The sequence below is a fragment of the Podarcis melisellensis genome (genome assembly GCF_964234715.1).
Source record: "Podarcis melisellensis genome assembly, chromosome: 7".
NCBI lineage: Eukaryota > Metazoa > Chordata > Lepidosauria > Squamata > Lacertidae > Podarcis > Podarcis melisellensis.
This window is the reverse complement of record NC_138539.1, coordinates 40,993,735-41,015,657: the sequence shown is the minus strand read 5'-3', so window position 1 is coordinate 41,015,657 and position 21,923 is coordinate 40,993,735. Positions and strand designations below refer to the sequence as shown.

The window sequence follows — 21,923 nt, the reverse complement described above, 5'->3', positions numbered from 1 at the left end:
ATCTTGACACAATCTTGTGTTTTTCATTAGTTTTAATTCTTCTGGGCTTGACCTAGATTAAATTTTATGAGCAATAAACTTGAAAGCTCAAATTACGGAATAGTGTTTTGGCATATCATAGTGCCCAAGAATTCCTTTCAATTTCAATAAGGTTATAGAGTTGATGTGATCAGTAGAGATGGAAATTTTTATTTCTAAACAGGGACTAGATGCTGTTTGGCTCTTGTTTTGGTTCATTAAACCCCATTAACACTAAGTGTTCTGAGATCATTATCTGCTCCCAGAATAAAAATGCATTAACCCCACAGTATCATGAGGCAGTTAAACTGAATAACTCAGTATATTTTGACCCATGTAAAATCTGCCCCACCCCACCCCCTCTTTTTTTCAAGGAGCCAACATAAATTGAGTTTGCTACATACCCTAAGTGAATAGATGGAATAGTTTTCCAGGCAAAATCATACTTGTTCTGGTTGCAGTGCAAACTTTATCTCAGGCAATTAGCCCCCTTGTATTCATAAGTTTGGAGGTCTAGTGGTTTTCTCTTCTCATTTTCTATCAAACTAGAAGTAGGTAGGGGTGGTGCCATAGTCCTGGCCTCATGGCAGCATACCAGGTCCCCTGCAAACCAGGTGAATGCAGTGGCAGGGCTGGGGTGCTGTGAGTGCTCCAGTAGCAACATTATATCTCCTCCAGTGCCACCCCTCCACACTGGCTGCTGCTATATCAAGCATAGCATGATTTACAGTGGTGCCTCGCAAGACGAAATTAATTCGTTCCGCAAGTCTCTTCGTCTTGCGGTTTTTTCGTCTTGCGATGCACGGTTTCCCATAGGAATGCATTGAAAATCAATTAATGCGTTCCTAGGGAAACCGCCTTCAGACCAGGTCCGGGGACAGTCTGTCCCCGGACCTCTTCTGAAGGCTGGGGGGCGGGGACAAGGGCTTTTCTTCCCACCCCCAGCATTTTAAAAAACCTGGGACAGCGGAGGACTTCTCCGCTGTCCGGGGCGATTTAAAAGCCCCTGGGAAGGCAGGCAGGGGGGACAAAGACTTTCGCCCCCCGCCCGCCTTCAGAAGGTGTTCCCGCCCCCCGCCCGGCTTCGCAGCAGCACTACGAAGCCCGGCGGCTGGGGCAGGTGTTCCCGCCCCCCCACCCCGCTTCGGAGCAGCGTTCCGAAGCGGGGTGGCTGGGGCAGGTGTTCCCGCCCCCCCGCCCGGCTTCGCAGCAGCGCTACGAAGCCCGGCGGCTGGGGCAGGTGTTCCCGCCCCCCCACCCCGCTTCGGAGCAGCGTTCCGAAGCAGGGTGGCTGGGGCAGGTGTTCCCGCCCCCCCGCCCCGCTTCGCAGCAGCGTTCCGAAGCGGGGTGGCTGGGGCAGGTGTTCCCGCCCCCCGCCCGGCTTCGCAGCAGCGCTACGAAGCCCGGCGGCTGGGGCAGGTGTCCGGGATCTCTTTTGAAGCAAGCAGCTGCGGAGAGACGCGATCTCCCCGCAGCCGCTTGCTTCAAAAGAGGTCCGGGATCTCTTTTGAAGCAAGCGGCTGCGGAGAGACGCGATCTCCCCGCAGCCGCTTGCTTCAAAAGAGGTCCGGGATCTCTTTTGAAGCAAGCGGCTGCGGAGAGACGCGATCTCCCCGCAGCCGCTTGCTTCAAAAGAGAAGACCCGCTGTCCCCGGGGCAAGCTTCGTTTTGCGAAGCAAGCCCATAGGGAAATTCGTCTTGCGAGGCAACTCGAAAACGAAAAAACCTTTCGTTTTGCGAGTTTTTCGTCTCGTGAGGCGTTCGTCTTGCGGGGTACCACTGTACTAAGGCATCTTCAAACAGGTGTTAGACTGCGTTGTAATGGCACCCTGATTGTGTGTCAGCACCCTCAAGCCAGCCCCCCCCCATTAGAATAAAGAAATTCACACAGACACAGATTTTTTGTTTAAGGTTATTGGGCAAATTTTGGCCACAACTTTACTGATTACAGGAAATGTGAGCGGTATTGGCTTAGGCATTGGCAAAAGACTATACCAGACTCCTGTCCCCTTTGCAGGAAGTCTGTAAGGGTAAACCACCCAAAGGGGAGCTGCTTCAGGGGAACCCACCTGCATCTCCCCCAGTATTCCCAGAGGCCTGACATGGCCCTAGCCCCTCAAGTGGACTTCACACAGGATCCAGGCCCTGGATTCCTTTAACGGAATACCCTTGGACAATGGATGGGCAGGCGATGGCCAACCTCCCCTCTCCCACTCAACAATAAGCCAATGCCTAACCGCCAAACCTTACAAAGTTGTGACAATTGCTAAGAGATAGGCGAAAACCAAGTGGCCAGTGCCAATTTGCCAAATGGAAAAAAATCCTATCCGGTCCCCGTCCCAAGGTTTATGTCTGGGATGCTGAAGTGTTTAATAGCACAATTCTATGCATGTCTACCTGGAAGTAAGTCCCACTGCTTTAAATGGCATTTATTTGCAGGGAAATGTTTTAAGACTGCAATTTAAATGTGATAAATAATAATATTCTTGCTATCCTTCCAAATGGCTAAGAGTTGGTCTACTTAGAAAAAAGCAATGTAGTAACCAACGGCACATGTAAAAATACATATAATGAGTTGGATCTAGACTGGTCAGTCTGTGAACAGCTTTTTCTGTTTGTGGAAGTGACTAAGGAGGCTCCTATTGTAGAAAGGAGGGAGGTGATATTCATCCTTTCCTGCTACTTCCTCATAAAGTGGTACCTCTGGATGCGAACGGGATCTGTTCCGGAGCCCTGTTCGCATCCTGAAGTGAACGCAACCCGCCTCCGCGCATCTGTGCGTATCACGATTCACCGCTTCTGTGCATGTGCGTGATGTCATTTTGAGCGTCTGCGCATGCGCGAGCAGCGAAACCCAGAAGTAATGCGTTCCGTTACTTCTGGGTCACCACAGAGCGTAACCTGAAAACACTCAACCTGAAGCTACTTCAACCCGAGGTATGACTGTACACTACTTCTCATGTTACTCAAGAAGGCCATATTCCTTCAGAACAGAGGGAACTGGGGGAAAATAGTCCCCCATGCTTCTGGACACGAACAGAACAGAACAGAATTATGTAATTTTGAGGGGAAAGGGATTTAAAATACAGTATAGCTGAAAATATCCTTGAACTGTTCTAAACAGAAATAGCTCTTTAGAATTACTGGATTGCTGCAATTGCAAAAATACAAATGCACATTTGAGAGTTTTATTCTTAATAATGCTGTACATTATTATTGCTATATTATATTTGCCCACTATGTGAGTTTGTGATTATTTTATGTATTTAACAAAAAATATATACCTGTTTGTAAGAAAACCTCTAAGAGGTTTACAAACATATAAAACGAAACATTGAAATTCTTGATGAAAACAGTTAAAAACTGGTATTTATAAACATCAAAAGATGAACATTATAAAATGAACACAAATTTATCTTAATTAACATTATTCTACCTTTTTTATAAACTATGATCAGTATGAAGGCTGGAGGCAGATCTGATATAAAGAAGAGCTCACAGCATGTTCTTCAGCCATGCTACACGTTGGTATTCACAATTAAACTGACAGCTGAGCATGCCAGAAAACAAACATTTTGAAGCCCATCTGCCTTGCTACCACTTTCTGCTCTCTCTGCAGCAGCTATGGAGAACCTCTTATCTCTCCACAGAACACATTTTACAAAGTCTGTGATTATTGCTTGATCAGTCCACTGAGTTCTGCATATGGATCATGAGTCTTTCACCCCCCACGCCCATACCTGCTGTCGATCCAAGCGCATTCTTTTCGCAGCATTTCTGCTTTCGCTTTCACAGGCTGAAGCCAGGATACTCTCTGCTACTGCTGAAGTAAGGTGTGAGGGAATAGGCCGTGACTATGAAAGAGAGAGAGAGAAAGAGAAAGAAAGAAAGAAAGAAAGAAAGAAAGAAAGAAAGAAAGAAAGAAAGAAAGAAAGAAAGAAAGAAAGAAAGAAAGGGAGAAAGAGAATAATGACAAGGATCATTGCCAGGTCAACAACAGTGCTTTACAAGCAGCACATAGATTGGAGAGTTGGTTCATTGAAATGTATTTTGTTTCAACAGAAAGTGGAAATGGAGGTTATCAAAATGAAAAATGAAAACTAGTTAGAGACTACAGCTGCAGTTCAGTCACTGATCCTCAACTACATCCTTCCGCCAGTATTTTACGTGGGTATTTGTAAGCCAGGGTGGTTAACCCCGTTTGGGTGGCCTTCCAGCCCTACTCAACGAAGTTTCCTATTTCCCCAACACCTCACTGATTTGGGCAGCAGCCAGGAAAGCAGGGAATTCAAGCAGACACAGTGCTGTGCTGAGGTAGCTGCATATGGCCTTGGGGCCAAAAGAGGTTTAGCCATCCTTGCTCTTAAGGATGCATTTTGAAGAAACACTAGTATATTCCCATGACAGACAAGATCTGATGTAATATAGTGGATATGAGAGTGAGCTATGAATTTGGGAGCCCCTGGTTAAAATTTCACCTCTGCCATGAACTCAGTGGCGTAGCGTGGGTTGTCAGCACCCGGGGCAAGGCAAGTAATTTGCACCCCCTAACTCGTGGATTTGCGCCCCCTAACCCCCAGATGTTGTGCCCGATGCGGCCGGCCCCACCTGCACCCCCCACGCTACGCCACTGCAAGATCTCACCAGGTGGCCTTTGGTAAGTTATTCCCTCTTAGCCTCAGCCACCCACCCTCTGAATTATGGGTGGCACAACTACTGACTTACCTTTCAGTCTTGTTGTAAGCATTACAGCTAGATGATGAATGTGAAGTGAACACTTGTAAGTGCTATGGAAGCATTGGGCAGGATTCACCTAACCAGCGGCAGAAGCTCTGTGCCAGGACTTCCAGTTGTGAAACAGGGCTTTCTTTCCCCCTTCTTCTTCCCTCACATGTCCCCTGAAATTGCCTTGGGATGTGTGTGTGTCGTGAGAACCCCCAGAGTGGTGTGCCAGGGGAGGAGAGATGGTGTGTTTTCATCTGGCAAGCTGGAATGCTTGCAACAGACGGAACGACTGGAAGAGCACAATGCTGGAGTTGGCCCATTATAGGAACATGCCTGATTTGAGTCTTATTTCATAATCATATTGGCATTGAAAAGCATGCTGTCCTTTTTACTTGAATGCATAGCAAAGCATTCTCACATATTCTTTGTATGTATTTTACCTGGAGAGTTGTAATGATTGACAGCCTTAGTGTTTAAGCAGTATGTAATGTTTGTTCACCCACTTGACTGTGAATTTCCCCATCTTCAAAAGAATTAAACCCCCCCCCCCAAAAAAAATTAAGGGTGTGCATTAGTAGTAGTCATCTTTATTATAATTCCACTATTGACTTGACTGATATACTTGACTGATAATCTACATAGCCTGCTTTTACTTCTAAAAATGATCTATGCAATCTACACATTCTCTGTTGTTTTATTTATTTATTTAAAGTGTACTTTTTGATTTTTGTTCAGTTAGCAACCCTGCAAACATAAACCTATGCTGAACATACAGGATATAAATTAAGTAAAGAAATACAAAATCAGAATAAATATTCTTAGATAAATACTCTTTTTTTGTTTATTCGTGCAATTATATTTGGTTTGAAAATACTTATATTTTGTACAGTTGATCTTCAGTCACCCCTAAGCCATCCAGTGAAATACTCAATGTAGACCCATTGCCTCACAGATGACACTGTCTTATATCTGCTACTTGCCCTTCACGAAAGAGTCAGTTTTCACATTAAAATGTAAATAACTGATCCAAAGGTCACTGAAATGTGTCTGAACCATTCCATTCACTTAAGTAGTGTTTAAATTATTTGTTGGACATAAATGATGGTAAATAAATAATCAAAATTACACTTAACTATTGAAACATGATGTAGAAATAATAATAATAATAATAATAATAAAATAATAATAATAATAATAATAATAATAATAATAATAATAATAATAATAGAAGACCCAATTTGTAATAAGCTGGAGCTGTTGGAAGTGTACAATCACGACTGCTTATCAAAGTTTGGGACAGTTTATACTGTAAATAGAGGAAATTGGTTTCACAAATACCATATGTGAGATAAGAATCAGTCCAAATTAAATACTCTTAAGGCCCTTTGAGGTTAGCATGTAGTTAACATACTCATTTAAATTGAAGCTTAATCTACTTTTGGCTGGATTGTGTGCTAAATAATTCTATATTTTAAATACAAATATTGCACTATATTGCAATATGGTGAGGACTCATAATGAAGTGCAGGTAAGAAATCTGATGTAGTAGTAGTATTGGTAGCTACCCTTTTATTTCTGCTTTAAATTTAAACAGGACAGATGAATGTTCAATTTTTTTGTATTTCAATTTTATTCTATAACTTTGAAATAGTTTTGTTTTTTAAAATTAGAGCAGATGTTTCAGAGGGAAAGTCCATGTATTTCCCCTGTAAAAATCTATCAATTTTATAGCATCTGTTGAAATGTTGTGCATATAGGGAAACATACAGTTGTACTCTCTACTTTAGTTCATTACTTTCATTTAAAATGAAGATGGTCAACAACAGTTCAGTCTTATATGTTCGACATGCTCCCAGGTTTGTTTGTATGTATGGGAGTGTAGCCTATAGTAGATTTGAGCATCCTCATGGCACCCTCCAGCTTCTTACTGTCAATGCCCATCACAAATATCAGCCTTGAGCATTGTAGACTGACGCTGGAATCCAGTCTCAAAGAACATACGACTCTGGTGGCTGATCACGATTTTACTGTGTTTTATTTTCTGATATTACATTATGGTGGCCGCACAGTAAATCATGTGTTGCACCCTTCAAATGATGTCGTTTCATGCTGAGTCCACTAAACAGTATTTTTATTTTTTTAAAAAAACCAAATAATACTATAAGAAAGCTGATACTTTGATTCATCCAAAGACATCTATTTGCATCACAGGATCATTATATAATATACTGAAAGTAACACATATGAAACAAACAGTTATAGCCAATTTGGCAGAAGGTCACTCAAGAATCTTAGTAGAATGGCACACATACAAAATTATTAAAAGGCTGTAAACTGGGTATCAGGGAATTTCCTGCTCCCCCTAAAAAGAATCAATATTGCCTGGTGTTGTAGGTTCAGTCTGAGCTTCTGAATCTGTTCATTTGGCAGTGGTAATTACTTCGTAGTAAAAATACTTGAGATTGGGGTGTAAGAATTTTTTATATAATAGTCTCTCAAGTGGCAGCCAGGGAAACTTCTATAAAACATTTTCTTATTTCCAAAGGCATAAGGGAAAATACATAGATACAACTGACCTTAGATTGCAATAAAATAATTACATATAGGGCACCCATTGGTTGATGTGCTGCACATCAGACGCTAGTTTTAATAGTGAAACCTATATGGGATGTGTTACCTCATTTGCTTGAATGTATAAAATCATCAGCAAATTTCTACAAGTCATACTAAGCATTTCTTTTTCAGTTCTATATGTAAATGTGCTTGTGTCCAAACAGCACCATCCACTTGAAAGCATTATTTCTACCACATGTATATTTGGGATCTAAACCTTCTCTCAAACCGCCAACATGTTCTTCAAAGGAACATTTTGTACTTAAAAAACAGATATTTAGTGATTCTAGTTATGGAATACACAGTGGATCTTCTGTTTTATGCATAACAAGTACAACTTCAAAGGTCTAATAAAATATTTTGTCAATGAAACCAGAATACCTCAAGCAGAACATGAATATACTCACCAACATCTTGTTACAGAATTAAGACTGAAAAAGGATTCTTGAGAATAGAGGCATATTAAAACACTCTCTCATACTGTAAAGCATGCAGTGTAAAGTAGCACAATGCGCATGTTTGAGCAACATTCTGCATTACAAACTGAAGAACAGCACTGCACTCTGTTGGATGTCCTGATATTGTTCTAATGTAATAAGCTCTCATATCCCCAGTAAATATATAAAAGGATTTGTCATTTTAAGACTTGCAGCAGCACTGCATTTTGACATCAGTTGTAATGCTTTTCATTCATTCTTGTCTGAGAATAAATGGAAGAAGCAAAATTTCAGTAACTGTTGGCAAAACCAGACAGGGAGTGGAGGGATGGATGAGGCACAATAGGTTATAGCATTATTTTGATGGAGGACCTACAATGCAAATTAATTAGAGAATACACGTTTAATTTTCAAAAAAAGAAATTTAGTTTAACGCACAATCCACTTTGCTTACAATTCTAATGTTCTCATTCCAGACAGTATTCTACTTATAGACAAAAGGGTGTGTGTGTGTGTGTGTGTGTGTGTGTGTGTCTATTTGCCACAGACATCATGTTTAGCACAATTATCTAGGCTCTATATGATGTACAGCAGCAATAATTGCCCAAGATTACCATACAGCCAAAAAATGTAGTTACAGAAGGAAAAGAGGCAACAAACACATGTAGACCAATTAGTAACCTCTTTCCTGCTGCTGTGCATGTACATAATGCCAAATCCTGTCCCAATGTATTCTTGCCTCAGTGAAATGAGTAGGGTGACTTGTAAAAGTAAAGACATACACAATCTGACAGGGCAAGGGCTGGATAATATGCCAGGTATATCTCCTGAGATTTGTGCTTTAGGATTTCATAATACGTTGATGTGATCTTTTCATGAGACAGATGTTCAGACAAGGCTGGTGGTTTGTAAAGGCAGGGAAGTGTGAAGAAGGGCTTGGCAAGCAGCCATCGTCAACAGGTAAATGAATGCAGAATACTGTATATATGGAGAAGGTTTGTATTGTTAACTGAGTCTTCCCAAGGCAAGCCAGAAGTCACATGTTCTTCATGGTTTCATTAAGTTAAATGAGATTTAAGTACAGCCTTGGGTAAAAGTGTTTGAGTGCATGCATGCTCTCTCTCTCTCTCTCTCTCTCTCTCTCTCTCTCTCTCACACACACACACACACACACACAAATGCACAGTTGAAGTGAGTATGAATTTACGTTAGGCCGATATGTATTTTACTCATCTCAGGAACAGCTCTGTCAAACTGTTGTGTTTCTGTTGTTGGTTGAGGAAAGGAAAGATCTACTAAGATGTTTGCCTTTTAAAGGTAAAAGGTAAAGGTACCCCTGCCCGTACGGGCCAGTCTTGACAGACTCTGGGGTTGTGCGCCCATCTCACTTAAGAGGCCAGGGGCCAGCGCTGTCCGGAGACACTTCTGGGTCACGTGGCCAGCGTGACATTGCTGCTCTGGCGAGCCAGAGCCGCACACGGAAACGCCGTTTACCTTCCCGCTGGTAAGCGGTCCCTATTTATCTACTTGCACCCGGAGGTGCTTTCGAACTGCTAGGTTGGCAGGCGCTGGGACCGAGCAGCGGGAGCGCACCCCGCCGCAGGGATTCGAACCGCCGACCTTTCGATCGGCAAGTCCTAGGCGCTGAGGCTTTAACCCACAGGACACCTGTAGCTGTACTGAGGCTGTGTTCTTTGTTGACTTTGTGTGAAACTATTTCAAGGTGGTATGGAAGCCCTTATCTCAGAAATTAGTTAACTCCTAGTATTGCCTACAGTTTCTATATTATCAATACTAGTGTGTTTTTTCTTAGAAGAGATTCATATAGATGATGGTCATCAGATATGAATGTGTGAACATGGCATTCTTTTTTTAGGCAGGAAATTATAGCAGCAACAAAACTTTAAAGATACTTAGAGCAGATGTCATCCAAAAGGCACATTTTTTTGTCATTTTCCCCATCAACTGCCTTAATTATTTCCTGTGAGATGGGCAGATACTAATGAGAAAGAAGGCCTTTAGTTAAGAACCCTTTTCCAGATGTCCCCCTGCAGGGGAAGAATAATGAGGCTATTATCTGAAGGCCAGATCTTATTTACCAGTTCAGAATAAGTTGCAGAATCCCCTATTTTTTTAGTATTACAAAATAATTTCTCCCTGGTGACCTGAAGATTTCAGGATCATTCTTTGATAGAGAATGTTTGAACTCTAGGCTGCTTATTGAAATGTGCTTTTGAAGAAAGAGTGAAAGGTTGAAGTTGCATTATTTCTTTTGAATTCTGTTCCCGAGACAGAACAGGAACAGATCAACACATTTTCTTTCTCAGAGGAACCATATATTTATCACCGATATCTGAATGGATATGGTAGCAAGATATTTCAGGCACAGAAACTGCAATTCCTTAATAACTATTAGAAGAATGATACATAAAACTCTGCTAGGAATCTTTGACCAAAATAGTCTGATTAATATGTTAATGTAGGTTGCCTCTTCTTAAAAAGAAAAAAAATGTTTGGACATATAAAACTCAACCTTCCAAGACGGCAACAACCAGGCCTAATTGTCTAATGAAGCAATTTATGGCTTTTTAAACTGGGGCGGAGGTTTTGTTTTTGTTTGATACAGTTATGTATTTTTGTGTTTTTATATTATAAACTGCCCTGTGATCCCTGGATGGACGGTATAGAAATTTAATTAATTATAATTATAATAATGAGAAAGCCATGCACACTATGGCCAGTACTAGCCCCAATATTTGGTCCATTATGGAACTTGCTACTGATATTTCTGCTTACCAAAGGAGTGGCTAATCCCCAGTTTGGGGCACTGATCAATTCCCCAAACAACCACCCCCAAATTTCGCAGAAGCAACAAAAAGTATAAAAGTAAAGACAGTAAAGCCCAGTGCACTAATGGGAGTGCAAGTTGCCCCCTGCCTGGTCATTAGATTAATAGTTTGCTGAATGGTGAGGGAACTAAAAGTCCTTTCATCTCAGCCGATCTGCATGGGTCAACTGAGGAAGGAACCATCGCTGGTCTATCATGATGATCTGAAACCTGTGCTTTGACAAATGGTTCTGCAGGTTTGTTTCATTTCTTCAGATAGTTTTTGCATCCATTTTCATTGTGATCCTAATGGTGCTGTTCAAAATAAAAGCAGTATGATAACCTGTTGCTGTGTTATATACATTGACACCCAAAGAAATTGCTTCAGAATTTATATTATTTTATCCCTATTGTATTTCATAAACTAAAAGAAAGATGTATATTTTTCTACTACACTTGGTATACATGATATGGTTTGAGGTACATCAGAGCAAGACACACCTTCCACTAATTAATATATTTACATCTTCCAGAGCGTCAAGTCATGGTGGTTGTTCCATAATTACACCTGAAATGCTACATGTCCTATAAACAATTTTAATTGTTCTGATATTTTCAGAAAGATTTATCAACTGAATCATGTGAAAAGTTGAATTTATGCCCAGACCTCTGTAGAAATTTCACTGTAACACCTTACTACCATAATGATACAGTGATATAGTCACCATTCCTGCGTTTTAAGTGATATTAAATAAGCAGTCAGTTAAACAACTTTGCTCCTTGTATTCTAATTACCTTTCAGTTATGTCATTACAGTGAAACAAATTAAGATTACAATCTAGATAGCACCAGACATTTCAAAATGATATGTTTTACAAGCATGGAGGCCATTTAATTCTGTATTTCTTCATATTGACATATATTAATCATCAGGATTCGAAACAAGCTTTAGCTGATGAAATGTAATAACAAGTGAAAAGAAATACTATTCCTGTTTGTCTTTGCAGCACTGCCAAATCTATCAAATTGAAACTGACCTATGCAGACGGTTTGTGTAGTGCCCTTCAAATAATAAGCCCCTCAAGCAAACCACCAAAAAGTCTTTATGAAACCTAGAGAGTCTATGGAGGCCATGTTCACATATCACGCCAAGACATAAACTTCCACAGCACGGGGGAGAGGAGCAAAGTTACCCAATCAGCTTATAAGCCATGGTATAGGGCTTACTGAACATGGTCTCTCTGTCCTGACAGCAAATGCCTCAGGATGCAGCGAATGTGTGTTCAAACTAGGTTTCACTACCATTTAGAATGTCTGCCCATCTTCATCTTTCAAACTGGAAGTGACCATTCACATTCTATTCCACTAGTCTATCTTAAGGGAAGGACCATATTTCAATGCATCTTGCTTATAGAAGGTGTCAAATTCAATCCCTACCATCTCCGGTTAAAAGAACTTCAGACAATATGATCATGAAAAACCTCTGTGAAGCATCATGGAGAGCCACTGCCAATCAGAGTAGATGATTCTGAGCTAGATAAACCAAAGGTCTAACTCTGGTTTCTCATACAGTCTCCACAGTTGAGGATCTGGTCTCTCAGCCTCATTTGCAACTGCTACTGTTATGCAATGATGCTGCTGAAATAAGGAACGTAAGATAGGGAGGTGTACACTCTGCTCAGGAGAAGACTTTGCTTGCTTTCACTCAACTATGGCAACAGCTTTTGGACACAGCTACTTCCACATGCATGAGGGAAGGAGATTAGTCCTGTGTTTTCATGGGGCAACATCAGACCTGAAACACTTGCTACCCCTACATGCTTTTTTATTTGGACAGTTATGTAGAGATATAAACAAGCACAGGCCTTTTTGGGATCATTCATGTTTGTAATTGTTCAGTGATGTGAACATGTGTATGAAATTTGGTCATATAAGACAGGAAAAATATTACTTCTTTGTAAATATATATATATATATATTATACTCCATCTGTACCGATATTAGAGCAGTGTATAAAATTGTGAGATAAAATTAATCAAAGTTACCAAGATCAGACAGTTGCACAAAGACTTTTCATTTTATAAATAACTTAATTCAAATAAAACAAATGTAAAACTACACTATTTACTAGACTTCAATAATATATTGCCCGTCAAATATTTCAAAACACAATATAACTCAACAATCAGATTTTCACATCCGATATTTTTTCATGGTCTCTGCTCCCTTTCAATCTATAGTTCCCTTGTTCATAAGCTGACTTGACTTGCATCAATTGTACAAATAGGACTTCCTGCATTTTCACTTTTGTCCTAAGCTAGTGATTTCAGCAGATGTCGCAATTGGTTTTGAACACAGTCATTTAAGGCTCTGGAATAATGAATGGACATCAGAAGGAAGGAAGGAAAGAAGGAAGGAAGGAAGGAAGGAAGGAAGGAAGGAAGGAAGGAAGGAAGGAGCGACAAAATATAGACTGATTTATTGCTTTTATATAAAATACGGTTTTTTGGATGTATTTCTTAAAATGATATTTAAAAGGTAGATGATGTTTGAAAGTTATGAAAGGAAGGGTCTGAGGTTTGTTTTAGGACTTTTAATGGAAATGCTGGGATAATTTTCACAGGAGTTCTTCTTTTCTACTATAATGGGAAAGGATGCGTGTAGTGTGGTATTTTAACATTTAGTTGGTGTTTGATCATGGCAGCAAAAAAAAATGGTGTGTTTTTTCATTTCTCTCTCACTTTCTTTGAGAAATTAGAAAGGTTAAATAAAGCTCCCCATGATATTAATGTTGCAATTAAGAAATGATCCCTTAAAATCTTAATCCTATAAAGCAAAACTTTATTTAGTAAATTTATATCCTGCCTTTCCTCCCAAAGGAGCCCAGGATGACAAACAATGAGTAATTTTAAATAATTTTGAAAATGCTGAAAGCATATTAATTTGATCCTAAGCGTTTTTCTATAGTCTTACATTGCTTAGGCTACATTGATTTGGTAAAATGCCAAATGTATGTGTGATTGTAGCATAAGCACCATTAAAAGCAGTTTTCATGTCTCTGACAAATGTTGTGGTAATTATGACAACAGGGCAACAATTAATACGCCCATTCCAAAATATAGAAAGATTCCCTTGCTATATTGACTCACCCACCACTAATGGCTGAACCCATGATTCTCACTGCTGCATCATGAAATATGTGCAGATCCCTGACGACATGATCAGATCTGTCAGCTTGGAATGTGTATATCATATGCTTGGGAGGAAGGCCTAGATTGACTAGATTGACATTCCCTCCTAAAGATAATCAGTAGGTAGCCATGTGTACATGGCATGTCCAGTTTCACATATGCATCCCACTACTACCAACGTGTACCTATAGATTCAGGCCACTATATCATCTCTACAGGAGTCAGAATGATGACCCCGCAAAAATAAACAAGCCTTATTTCTCTTTTGCTTGTTCCTTTACATCTTGAGGAGCTCTTCATTTTTAAAAATGAATTTCTATTTGAAATAACTGCAAGCTGCATTTTTGAAGGCATTTCAAATGCACTGGAGAAAGGGAGGGGGGGATCCAGGTAATATGAAAGGAGGAAGAATAACCTCTGACCTGACATTACCAAAAATACAAATAAAAAGAGACACTAAGATGAAAACAAAATAGTGTCATGGATTTACATATGGGGTTTTTGATGGAAACTAGGGCTGGGGTTTTTTTTTAGATCAAAACTCACCATCTCAAAACCACTCCTTTTCATCCGCCTGCAGGACTTGAGGTAAGTACGTATACGCTTTCTGGCACGCTCTTGGTACTCAGGGAATTGTCGCCTGCATGAGTCAATGATAGCCTGGATCTTTTCTTTGGGCTGCTTAGAGATTGGGACCATTCGGTCCAAGTTTTCATCTACAAACAGCCTGACAAACATCTGTTGGCAAGAGGGAGACAGAGGAGAAGGTTTTGGAGGGGTGGTGTTCTCTTCTCTTTCTAAGCTTCCTGGCTCAGTTACAGAGAGGAAGACATTTTCTTTATTTTTATTTTTCTTTATTTACACAGTGAAGAGCTTTGTAATGGAAAGTCAGAAATGCTAAGCAAGCAAGGATTTTGTTTTAGGATTGACAAAAAAAGACAAGAAAAGATTAGGCTGTAGTGTATAGAAATTGTGAGGGAAATAAAACACAGATTGTGAAAATAGGCACTGTTTTCATGTCTGTTATTAACAATGCAGTAGGATGCCTACATTGTTATACTGAACTGTGTCTCTTACTCTTCCCCTGCTGTGAGCAATTTTTGCGTACGTTGTCATGCAAAATTATATAAATCTGGAAAATAATAGAAAATAACTGGCCGCTGGAATACACTCCTGGAACTACACTGCAGCCCCCTAGTCCCTACTGCTGCTGTCCACTGAGCAAACATGCACACACACACAAAACACACAACTGAGGTAAATATACGTTAAACCTCTAAATCTGGTGAACTGGTGTCTGTTTCCAAGTGTTTTAATGTGTGCGGAGGGAGGGAGGTCCCCTTCTAATAAAGTTAGTGTACCTCTTTTACTGCCACATATACCCATAATAAATGCCACAAATAAGAAAATAAAATTCTGAAGGGCATAAAGCTCCATGTAACTCACATTAAAAGCTTTCAGGCGCTCCGCTTCTACGCCATCCGACTCATTGGCCTTCTCAGCATCTTCGTGTTCATCATGATCATCCTCGTCCTCTTCTCCACGGTTCAGGGAGAGGTCTTCTGCACCTCTGTCCATGCTTTCATTCTTGCCAGAATCATAGCTTGAATAGCTATGGGCAGGTGACTAGGAATAAAGGAAGCCATTTTGTAAAACGTGTCTGAGGAAATCACCTGCTTCAACCTCAACAAATCCTTGCATTCTCTACATACTAACAGATTCCCCAAATGGACTTTTTTGAATAGAAATTGTGTTCAAGAACTCTTTGTATAGGGTTTTAGAGTAAGGCAGCATGTAATTGTACAGTTCATGAGTAATAATTTTTTTTTTAAAAAAGCACAATTTAGCCATAACATTCACTTCAGAAGTTGGGAAGAAGAGAGCCGATGTGATCCAATGGACAGGATGATTAATTTGGACTTGTTAAGAACTAAGTTTAATATTCCAGTTCTGCCATGGAATCAGAGTCCAGCCTAAGGTAAAACAGTATCTGGGAATTCTTCTTATAGCCAGTTGCTCTTATTGTAGTTTGAGGGATTTACCTTCAAAATATAGTCAAAATTTATACATGCCTGTGCTCTTGATAACTGGCATGATACACCTGTGTTTCATGTTCATGAAAGGGGTCCTTATTACAATACATACTATAAAAATGGCATTCCAGTTACATTTAGCGCTCTCTCTCTCTTTCCCCTCCTATATAATAAAAGTGAAAAGTGCCTCCGATGTCTTCATTTCAGCTGCAATTTCCTCTACATGACTGCAAAGTTTAGAGTTAATATTTCATTTTCTGCAAAGTTAAATAGTTGTCATGTTGAACAAACATTCTTTTTCTTAAACAGGTGTGTGTAAAACAGAAATCTTTTCATAAGTAACTTCCCATTATGTACAGTTAACCAACTATAACATGGAAAAAACTGACTTATAAGTAGTATGTTTATGCTAATCCAATTTCTCTTTTAGTATATAGAATAGTTTGTTTTGATAGCTTTCCCAGAATACTAATAGGTGTGTGTGTGTGTACCAATTACATACATGAAAAAAAACAAGGCAGAAAGAAGAGAAGCCATTCAATATTTCAGTTGCTAATGACAATGCACATTTATTTAAGTTTCTGTAAACTACATTTAATTCTGGAAATTGTAACATGCAGATTGATCCTTTCATTTTACCAAATTCACCGATTGTATACTAGAAGTTTTGTCACCTTCAAATTGCCAACAGTGTATATTTGTGTAACACTTGTAGTTGTTTAAGTTAACTGTTGTTTTAGTTTTCTCTTTACCGCACAAATGTATTTTTATATACAAAGCAATATAGAAATATCCTTAATAAAACAAATGTTTAAAGCTGTGAGAGAGAAAAAGTAAAACATTTTGTTTTCTCTGCAAAGCTTTTTATTCATCAGGATTCATAATTTCTTCTAGGAGGGAATCAATAGCTTGCTGGATAAATCACATGTGTCCATTTCATTAAACAATTACTCACTCAGAGTGCCCAAAACTTGGCAACTACCAACAGAATCAGATACTACAGTTTCCCCCTAACAGATTTAGATTTTGGATGGAACTCTTTCTGTATATTTTGCACAGCAACCCAATACAAGCCAAAACACACATTCAGTTCTATCAATATAGCTAAAAGATGCATATGTACCAATTGATGTGTTTAGAGAACATATAAAGTGGCTGCATCTCTGCCAGTTTATGAGATATGAACATCAGCGTGGGTAAGTTGCCATGATGTACAACCAAGATGGAGGATCTCCACTGCAGATCTGTGATTTGGGAATGGAACCACCTCTGGAAGGCTGTACTGGAGTCTCACTGTGACTAATTTGTATTGGGCCTATTTGTATTGTACAGTACTGTGCCATTCCTTTAGTTGGAGGTATGATGCATCTTCTCAGCCCTCCTCCCACTTCCTGCTGCTCAAAGGCAAGAATAGGAGGCACAGAAATGATTAAGTAAAGAGAATTTTTTAAAAAGCAGAAAATACTTGGCATCTGGAAATGAGGAGTCTCTAAGTGCTCAGAATGGGATGGGTAGACAGGTTGTGGGTGGAGAGAAACAGGCCATAAAAACCATTCAGTTCTTTTCTTTTTTTGCCTCTTTGCATTTCAATTTTTTAACCCTCTTTCTCACAGAATCATAGAATTGTCCAAGGTGGGGCTGAAACTCACAACCCTAAGATTAAAAGTCTCATGCTTAACTGACTAAACTATCATGTTTTCCTTCTGGTCCAATTTCTAGCCTTTGACCAGTTATCAGCATTGTGTCTGCTCTGCATTCTCCTCCTGAATAGCAGAAAGTGAACTATGCAGAATCAGAATAACAGTAGGCAGTTCTCCTAATTTTGTTTACACTATAACATAAATGGATATGGGGAGCCTGGAGGAATGTGAGATTTTACTTGCTTACACCCACCTAAGACTAGTAACTGGAAGCACTATTTTGTTTGTTAAACTTCAGTATTCTGTCGGACTCCATACAGGTGCTGGTAATGCAACAGGTTTATTAAAGAGGCTGACCAGATGGAAGTGAGGCCAGCAAACCTACAGGTGTACCTTATTATAATGCAATCCATATCTGCTCATATGGCCTCTTCTACATTATCAAACAGCCTGTGAGCACCTAGAAAGGAATGCTGTGATCAGCAATAGTCAGCATGGATTTCTGAAAAATAAGTCATGTCGGACTAACCTGATCTTGTTTTGACAGAATTACAACCCTGGTAGATGAAGGGAATGCAGTGGATGTAGCCTACCTTGATTTCAGCAAGGCATTTGACAAGGTGCCCCATGATATTCTTGTAAAGAAGCTGGTAAAATGCGGTCTTGACTATGCTACCACTCAGTGGATTTGTAACTGGCTGACTGACCGAACCCAAAGGGTGCTCATCAATGCTTCCTCTTCATCCTGGAGAAGAGTGACTAGTGGGGTGCCACAGGGTTCTGTCTTGGGCCTGGTCTTATTCAACATCTTTATCAACGACTTGGATGGTGGACTCAAGGGCATCCTGATCAAATTTGCAGATGACACCAAACTGGGAGGGGTGGCTAACACCCCAGAGGACAGGATCACACTTCAAAACGACCTTGACAGATTAGAGAACTGGGCCAAAACAAACAAGATGAATTTTAACAGGGAGAAATGTAAAGTATTGCACTTGGGCAAAAAAATGAGAGGCACAAAAACAAGATGGGAGACACCTGGCTTGAGAGCAGTACATGTGAAAAGGATCTAGGAGTCTTGGTTGACCACAAACTTGACATGAGCCAACAGTGTGACGCGGCAGCTAAAAAAGCCAATGCAATTCTGGGCTGCATCAATAGGAGTATAGCATCTAGATCAAGGGAAGTAATAGTGCCACTGTATTCTGCTCTGGTCAGACCTCACCTGGAGTACTGTGTCCAGTTCTGGGCACCACAGTTCAAGAAGGACACTGACAAACTGGAAAGTGTCCAGAGGAGGGCAAACAAAATGGTCAAAGGCCTGGAAACTATGCCTTATGAGGAACGGCTAAGGGAGCTGGGCATGTTTAGCCTGGAGAAGAGGAGGTTAAGGGGTGATATGATAGCCATGTTCAAATATATAAAAGGATGTCACATAGAGGAGGGAGAAAGGTTGTTTTCTGCTGCTCCAGAGAAGCGGACACGGAGCAAGGGATCCAAACTACAAGAAAGAAGATTCCACCTAAACATTAGGAAGAACTTCCTGACAGTAAGAGCTGTTCGACAGTGGAATATGCTGCCAAGAAGTGTGGTGGAGTCTCCATCTTTGGAGGTCTTTAAGCAGAGGCTTGACAACCATATGTCAGGAGTGCTCTGATGGTGTTTCCTGCTTGGCAGGGGGTTGGACTCGATGGCCCTTGTGGTCTCTTCCAACTCTATGATTCTATGATTCTACACAACTATTAAAGGTAAAGGTTCTCTGGCCTCTTTGGCTTCAAGCCACCTTAAGGGTAATATACAATTGCCTGTCACAGATTGAGATAAACAAGCAGGATTTTGCCTGGTCAAAGGGAATAGTAGGGAGGAGTCCAGAGGCTTAAAGAGGCACAGTCAAAAGAGGATCATTAAACAGATCTTATATAATATACAATGAACAGTTTGGATTTTACAATTGATTACAGTGTAATCCTTGAGGGTTTAGATTAGTTGGCCTTTTGGCCAATTCCATTTGTGTATTCTTGGGTAAACAGTATCCGCTGACAGCAAAAGACAACATTTATTTGATAATATCTTGGTATATATTTACTGTCAAAATAAATTCACAGGGAGAGGTTTTGTATGAAATATACTGAAATGCTTATTTATCTACTATCTACTTCTATGTACTATTGACTTGTACTGCCTTCTGCTACTTCTACTTCTGCTACATGTTTTGGAAAGTGGTTTGTTTGTTCGTCTGTCTCTCTGTTCTGTATGCATGACTGTTCCTGAGGTGGAAGAGACAGCTTTTGCCTACATTTGGGAGCCATCAGGCACCATTTTGAACCAAGGTGGCAGGCTTAAGTGTTCCACACTACACCAATTTGGTTGCGCTGGGAGATTTTGATGCCCGGTTTGTTCTGACAGCTCCCAAGATTGAGAATCAGGGTTTGGTCTATGCTTGGATACCATTGTGAGCCATTCTGTAGGCATCCCAAGATGCAGGTCCAAGCCAAGGTGGCCTCTGGCCTCTTAAGCAGACCTCAGCTTTTGTGGCTGGAGTCTGGGTTGTGGGGCCAGTGTGTTCTTGCATGGTGAGTACCAGCACCTTTCCCCCCTAAGTTTTTAATAAGGTTTTTTAAAACCCTAATTAAACATTAACCCTAAACCCAAATTGATTAGGGGCCAGCTATGGTCTGGTGTTATTGGGTCAGTTTGGGACCCTGGGGCAGGAGGCAAGACTACACATAGCCCTGAGAGTAACATATTACACCATCCATTCATAAATCTCAATAATTTTTGGTTTCTTAATTTTCCTGGGCAATACCAGACACTTTCAGCTTGTATTAATATAAATTACCGTACTCTGAAAATGTGGCCCTTTATTTTTCCAGAAATGTCTGATAATGCAAATTTTTTTGAGTGTCTTCTCATTTTTATGCAGAGCGCAATATAACACAGGACTGAAGCATAATCTTTCCATATTTATTTAATATAATTTCACTTCACAGCTTGATCGAAGGCCAGAAAAGCTAAAGTGATGGTTATATAAAATTTGTTCAAGGCATGAAATAACTCTTTCATGAAACTGATTTGATAGGGGGATTTTTTTTTAAAGACTCTTTTTGACTAACACAGATCCTCTAGGAAAAGCAATATGACTGGATTTGAGTGTGTTTTCATCAAGGCCAACAGGTATCCAGAGCTTCCTTGCATGTCTAGTCATGTGATATGAGAAGCAACCAGGATTTTTAATTACACACAATTCTCTAGTGAAGAACAATGGGTGACTACTAAATTAATCCTTGTCCCTTTCACATTGGATGGCCAGTGTTCAAATCTGTACTCTGTGTGATACAAGATAATAGCTGGCTACAACATTATCTCATACTATAAACACGTGTATGCATATTTCAGTTTAAAATTTCTACCAATTATATTTTACATAAAGACCTTTTCACAGAACTCATTGAGGCAATTTCCAGGGAGTATCCATCTGCAATGGTGAGTGTTATTATTTGCACTTACAGCAAAGTGAATGGCCCTATACCAACCAGTATGGCTGCAAAGCACCTTTCTTCTTTCTGAATACAGAAGGGACATATTAGGTTTGCAGAAAAATACTAGAACTGCACATGGAACAGTGCAGTGCAGAGTGCAAGCACAGTCCCATCTCCAGCGACAGAACATGGAATCTCCAAACAGCTGCCAAAGTCCCAGCTCCCTAGTAGGCACACCAGTGCTGACACTTGTGTTGAGCACAGTGAAAACGTTATTTTAGCTGCAAGTTCTCTGCTGCTTGCTTCTCAGCGATACTATTTCAAGTGTTTTACTGTATTTGCATACCCTCCAACTGTCCTGAAATTGCTGGGACCATCATGAAAACCCTTGAGGAATCACGGGTTCTTATTTTGTCATTAGAGTTCAGATTTAAGCTGCTCTTAAAGGGGCAATGGACTTGCAGCTAGCTTTAATGGCCCCTTTAAGAGTAACTTGGCTCCCCATCTTGTATCCACACCCATTGATACCTTTTGCATCAGGGAATTTTGCAGCCCAGGTGTGAGTGCAAACATCGGTGTTGTAGGGTGTGTGAGAGTGAAGGTGTTTCCATAGCCAACAGCACCTAGCAGGAGAAGAGAAGAGCTTCTCCACAGATCCCTCACCTAATTAGAAAATTTTGGTTCTAATCTTAGTATTTGCCTTACATCAACTGTTTTATTATTCTTTCAAAACCTTGCTGCCCCAGTTCCAAGTAATACATTTTGTAAATTCTTGCAGATTCTGAAATGTTAGCCTCAGACTCCTTTTCAGTTATGCTTTACCAACTGCTTCTTTCTCCTTTGCTTATGAATTTTAAAAACCGCTACATTTTTTTTCTTCCATAGTTCTACACAGACTAAACCAAAACCTGACTGCAAGAAAGCCCAAAGCAAATCTCTCAGTGACATCAGTGGGAATAA

At 40.2% G+C, this 21,923-nt stretch overlaps 1 protein-coding gene across 4 annotated transcripts in view; it reads right to left on the bottom strand.

The window, feature by feature from the left end:
* Positions 1-21,923, bottom strand: part of NOL4 (nucleolar protein 4) — a 113,750-nt gene that overhangs the window by 9,548 nt on the left and 82,279 nt on the right. For 3 of the 4 annotated variants that reach the window (XM_081918543.1, XM_081918546.1, XM_081918545.1), the window contains 3 exons: positions 15,258-15,437; positions 14,358-14,549; positions 3,759-3,872 (listed from right to left, as the gene is read on the bottom strand). In XM_081918543.1, coding sequence (XP_081774669.1) covers positions 3,759-3,872; positions 14,358-14,549; positions 15,258-15,437 — 486 coding nt within the window. The remainder of the gene's footprint in view (positions 1-3,758; positions 3,873-14,357; positions 14,550-15,257; positions 15,438-21,923) is intronic. The other variant, XM_081918544.1, reaches the window with a different exon arrangement.